The sequence below is a fragment of the Solanum tuberosum genome, unplaced genomic scaffold (genome assembly GCF_000226075.1).
Source record: "Solanum tuberosum cultivar DM 1-3 516 R44 unplaced genomic scaffold, SolTub_3.0 scf00040, whole genome shotgun sequence".
In the NCBI taxonomy this organism is placed as follows: Eukaryota; Viridiplantae; Streptophyta; class Magnoliopsida; order Solanales; family Solanaceae; genus Solanum; species Solanum tuberosum.
This window is the reverse complement of record NW_006238964.1, coordinates 467,892-473,173: the sequence shown is the minus strand read 5'-3', so window position 1 is coordinate 473,173 and position 5,282 is coordinate 467,892. Positions and strand designations below refer to the sequence as shown.

General features: G+C 35.4%; 1 protein-coding gene across 3 annotated transcripts in view; it reads left to right on the top strand.

Annotated features, from left to right (window-relative positions):
* Nucleotides 1–677: 677 nt before the first annotated feature.
* LOC102586223 (ubiquitin-conjugating enzyme E2 34-like) overlaps nt 678–5,282 on the top strand; it is a 7,221-nt gene continuing 2,616 nt past the window's right edge. The window contains exons 1-8 of one of the 3 annotated variants that reach the window (XM_006342827.2): nt 678–878; nt 2,168–2,213; nt 3,098–3,239; nt 3,998–4,052; nt 4,327–4,365; nt 4,546–4,609; nt 4,738–4,799; nt 4,896–4,935. In XM_006342827.2, coding sequence (XP_006342889.1) covers nt 3,183–3,239; nt 3,998–4,052; nt 4,327–4,365; nt 4,546–4,609; nt 4,738–4,799; nt 4,896–4,935 — 317 coding nt within the window. In that variant the 5' untranslated portion in view covers nt 678–878; nt 2,168–2,213; nt 3,098–3,182. Of the gene's footprint in view, nt 879–2,162; nt 2,214–3,097; nt 3,240–3,997; nt 4,053–4,326; nt 4,366–4,545; nt 4,610–4,737; nt 4,800–4,895; nt 4,936–5,282 lie in introns of all 3 variants that reach the window. The other 2 variants (XM_006342828.2, XM_006342826.2) reach the window with 2 other exon arrangements.

Sequence of the window (5,282 nt, the reverse complement as noted above, 5' to 3'; positions counted from 1 at the left end):
ATCATAAGTTAGTGGATTCAAAATTTGTAAATCCAAAAGTATAAGATTTGAGTCCATCAATACGTGAGAAAAAAAATATAAATTATGTAAAGCACAGAATAAGTTTCTTTCTACATTTTCTAATTGGAGTCTATCCATCCCTCTTTGCCTTGTCTTTAACTTATTAATTTGTTATTTTCTTTGAATTTAAAGAAGTGGAAGCTAGATTTTTTTAACTTAATACTTTTGACTTATTATTTTTGTTTATTGGATTCTAAATATATCATTTATATATATATATTAAATATTTACTTTTTACAAATACAATGTTAGAATCAAAGTTATTTATATGAACTCGTCACTTCATTATGTTCCATCCATGCCGATTTTGAACTATAAAAAGAGTCTAGACATCTGTTTTTTTTCGGTATTAATTCCATAAATTATTTTAAAATTTTCGTGTAAAAATTACCTTAAAAATAGTAATTTCTTATTTTATAAATAAAATACTCCAAAAGATTATAGTATATAAATTTATAATTAAAAAGTTATTTGGCCCCTTAGCCCAATTAACAATACCAATAATATGGACGCGACAGTGCCACACGGAGAAGGATAAGTCGGCGAAGCTACAATTAATAGGGGTAAATTCGTCCATCAAAGATTAGGAGTATAAGCAACACGTAGTGGTCAATTTTTTTTTTATTGAATTGCATTATCGGACTCAGCTTCGGCTCGGGAGTCGGGTCAGTGTCCATCATCTGCAAGCCGAAAACCAAGAAAAGCTTCTCTTCAATTATTTTTCTTCCTCAACTCGCAGCCGTTTGAAGTAGATCTTCATCAGATTCTGGATAATCTCAATTCGCCCAATTTAATTTCCAATTTCCGCAAGATCTTCGGTAATATATGATCTTCTTCTTCTTTATGTATGTACATGTTCTTGTGTCATTTACTTCGTTAATTTTGATACGAAGACAATGAATTTCGATCTGATTACCTGGATTGTTATGCGGTTTGTTTTCTTGTTTGTATGATGCGTATGTCTCTCGGCTATTTGGTCTACGGTGTTGATAATCAATAGTGTTTTAATTTGAGAATATGTGCTTTATGTTCGTTAGTAATGTACTTAATTTCTGTCAGTTCCGGTTTCTTGGAGAACTTATTCGCTGAATTGCGTGTTTTGGCTCTGAACTATTTCCTCCTATCTAGTCCTAGCATTTTCATCACTTGTTTTCCTTTGAATATTTGATAGTTATTATTTTTTAGGTTAGAAATTCGGGGAAAGAAATAAAGATGTGATCATAGATGTTAGTATATCTGGTTTTTATTATTTTTCTAAGGTAGGCAATAAAACAAGACCTATTCCTAATCAAATGTGGACCAGATAGAGTTTTATCTTCTTATAGATGCAACTGCTTTCACTTTTTTGCTTTAAGAAAAATTCTTTCATTAGGTTGTCTATATAGTACTAGAAATATCTAAATAACCAAATGAATGGAGTGTAGTTCTCAAGATATCTTGACGGGCATTGGTCCATGAAAGCGTCATTTGAGGTAAAAGGTGATGTCTTGTACGGCATTGAACTTTTTCTAATGTAACAGCCGTACGAGTGGAAAACAATAGATGTCAAACCTTCTACCAAGAAAGATATGCCATGCTTGACGGTATCCATTCGCTAGTATTATCTGCTGGCTATATTCCATAGTTTTGCCAATGATTTTGTACTCACATTCAATCCCCATCCATGATTGGTCGTGGATACTCTAAGAAAGAAAGCAAAAACTCTTCATGCCTTTTTCTGATAATTTTTTTTTCACTCCTTTCCTCCACATTGCTTGAGTATGTAGAATCTTTCTTGGTGTTTGAACCTTGTGTACTATAGAGACCCATCAAAAAGAAAAACTTTGTGTACTATAGAGTAAGGACTTGATACGTGTTGGTTCCTCTTATGAAAAAAATAGTATAGGCTTTTCAGTTGAAGACTGGATTCTTTACAAACATCCTACTTTATTCTAGCTAACTTGTTTTTCACTTGTAGAAAAATATTTTTTTCTCTAATTCCATTATTCTTTGCCCTCATTACTTTGGAAACCTGTCCTATTCTTTGTATGGCTGAATATAATGACTTGTTGGAAATATTTGTCCATTTGATTACAAACTTACGGTTTATACACATTTCAAAGTCCAGGAAGAATCCAATCTGTTGCTGAAGAGAAGGGAGGATTGGTAAAGAGGTGATGCCCCAACAGAAGGGCTTGGTGAAGCAAAATGAATGTTAGGCCTAGTCAGAAGAAAGTGCATTTGTTTGCTGGCTAGAATTTTTATTCAGTCACTATTTCCATCACACCCTATTTTTCCAATCTTATAATCTGGACTGATGTTCGTCAGTGACCTGTATTATCTATGATAGTTGTCCTTCTGAAATTCAAATGCACAATATGGATGCGTATTGTAAATGACCTGGCAATTCTGAACAATATTTCTCTTAATTCTTCTTTTCAACAGTAAACCCTCTCGTCACTCCTCAGGGTGTCCACAGTGTTTTCTCCCCTCCCCCAGTGACTAATTCATTTGATTGAAAGTGGAGGGTTCTTGATCAACAGTCTCCTGAGTCCTGTCCAATATTTACTGTTGATTGAACGCATCTTTTGTCATCTACCTAAGCCTCGTCGGACCAAGTTATTGGGTACTTGTGTGTATGGGAGGTGGCAGGTACCCAATGCATTCATCGAGATGAGTAAAGTTGACCCGGACACTGCCTTTATTAAGAATATGTGAAGTTATTGGCCTGTTTAAGTTAGGAAATATGAGAGTCTAGAAGAAACCTTGTAAAATATATTCTGATGCTCCCTGTTTATTGTTTTCTCTGAAAATACATGTTGCTCGCTTCTCTTTGTAAGCTTCCTCTATCCTTCAATTCTTGGCTCCACCACTGCTCCTAATTGCTACTGGGAACAGACTTAGCTGGCGTTGCCCGCTTTTTGTTGCTGCATTATTTTTTTGTGGACTTAATAGTCTTTCTTGGGCACTATTCTACCTGGAAATGTAATGCCCTATATTCTCTATGTTTAATAAGTTTGGAATTCTTGGGTTTGTTAAGCATCTCATATGTTTACAGGTTGTTGTATTACTTTGGTGGTCAAGAGGATAAGGAAAGCTTTGCAGCACTCTCTCTTAGTTTCAATATATTTTGAAGCTAAGACATGGCAGAAAAAGCATGTGTAAAGCGCCTTCAGAAGGAATATAGAGCACTTTGTAAAGTACGTAACCTTTTAGTTGCTGGTTATTGCTCTACATTTGAAGCATTACCAGATACTTTATTTCAGTCTATAGTTATTTGCAACGCATGTAAACTAACACTAGTAATTGCTAATTATGCGATGGTGGGTTCTTGCTTCCCTCCACACCATTGCTAGGCCTGAAGATATGCAAGTTGTGTGCTTAAATTCCTGTCATATCTTGGAGAATGTTTTACTTCATGGACTTACTCATGTTTGATGACGTCCTCCTATGCCTTCTATGGGCTAGACTATTCTACACAGGGGCGGACCCACGTGGTCTTCAGGGGGTTCACCCGAACCTCCTCGGCAAAAAATTACACTGTATATATAAAGTAAATTTTTTGTATTTCTGTAAATATATATATTTTGAACCCCCTCATTAACAAAGAGAAGCTGATGGTGCAGTGGTAAGTCCCCCTAAAATTAAGTTGTGCGTCCGTGGTTCGAATCCCAGTGAAAGTGTTTTATTTTTATTTTTTTCAGTTTTTTTTTTAAATTTTCAGTTCTGTTTTTCATGTTTTTTTAGTGTTGTTTTTTTACTTAAAAAAACGTGCTAAAAGTGGGGTTTTAAACCCAAAAAAAATCAAGGTTCTCATTTCTAAAGGCTTATTTACACGTTTATACTTTTATTTTTCGAACCCCCGAATGAAAATCCTGGGTCCGCCACTGATTCTACACCATGCAAATTTAATTATGTTGTACAACACTCTAAGGTAGTGATGCATTCTCCATTGCAGGAACCTGTTTCCCATGTTGTGGCCCGCCCTTCTCCGAATGATATCCTTGAGTGGCGTGAGTCCTACTTCTGCTCATGTTCTTGCAGTCAATTATGGAGTAAAATTGTCTCTTAACAAATGAACTTTTTTTCTTTTTTCTTTACAAGTAAAGTAAGTTTATGAAAATGTAGCAGTTTTTCTAATTAATATAACTGACTAGACTTATTTGCAGGGAGTGGCCCTCCTTTTGTTTTCCTATTTTTCCTTTGGTTTCTCTTGATCAATTAATTCGTCATTTGTTTGCTTTGATATTACTAATGGTCCTACTTCTATCTAAACTGTGTGTCCAGATTATGTTTTGGAGGGGAGTGAAGGAACGCCATTTGCAGGTCGCTACTTTTTTCTGAGTTCAGTATTTAAATTATTGGATTAGCTGATATTGTTGGGTGATAGCACTCTCGTTCCTCCAACCCGTCTTCCTGTCATTTTTGTATATTTGTTATTCTTCTGGAATTAACTTATGCTCCTTTTGTTGTTGTTCATGAAATGATACCGCTTCCTATCATTAGGTGGATTTTATTATGGGAAGATCAAGTTTCCTCCAGAATATCCATTTAAACCTCCAGGGATCAGGTAGTCTAACTTCAGATGAGTTTGAAATTCCCTTGCTTGTTTCAACTCTCCAACCTAGGTTGTCTCCATGCTTTTGAGGGTTTTGTTCCTGTTGATTTTTACAGCACATATGTTTTCTTTTTCTGTAGTATGACTACTCCAAACGGAAGATTTATGACGCAAAAGAAAATCTGCTTATCTATGAGTGACTGTAAGTGCTTTTAGAATTGCCTAATTGTCACAGTTTTCTGTTGCTTTGTGATGATCTTTGTCTGTTCTTAACCTTTGTTGCCTTATTTCTTCACAGTCCATCCAGAGAGCTGGAATCCAATGTGGTCTGTGTCAAGGTAATGAGTTGCAAACAATAAATAATGCTTATTTGTCTGGCAATACTTTCTTTAGTGCCTGTTTGGTAACCAAAAAACCTTGTCTGGTTTTGTTTTTGTAATGACTAGGAAAATCAAATCATTGTTGCAATTTTTTTTTAAAAAAGAGTTTATGTTTTCGTTTCTTCCATGACAAGGAAATATATATCACTCTTTCCACTTTTAAAAGCAAACATTATTTCTTAACGAAGAGGTTATATGTGTTTTCACTTATGAAATTTTTTGTTTTCAGGACCACTCCTCTGTATCTCCCTGCCACCTGAGACCCACCTCACTGCACTCCAGACTCCCCCCCCCCCCCCCCCCCC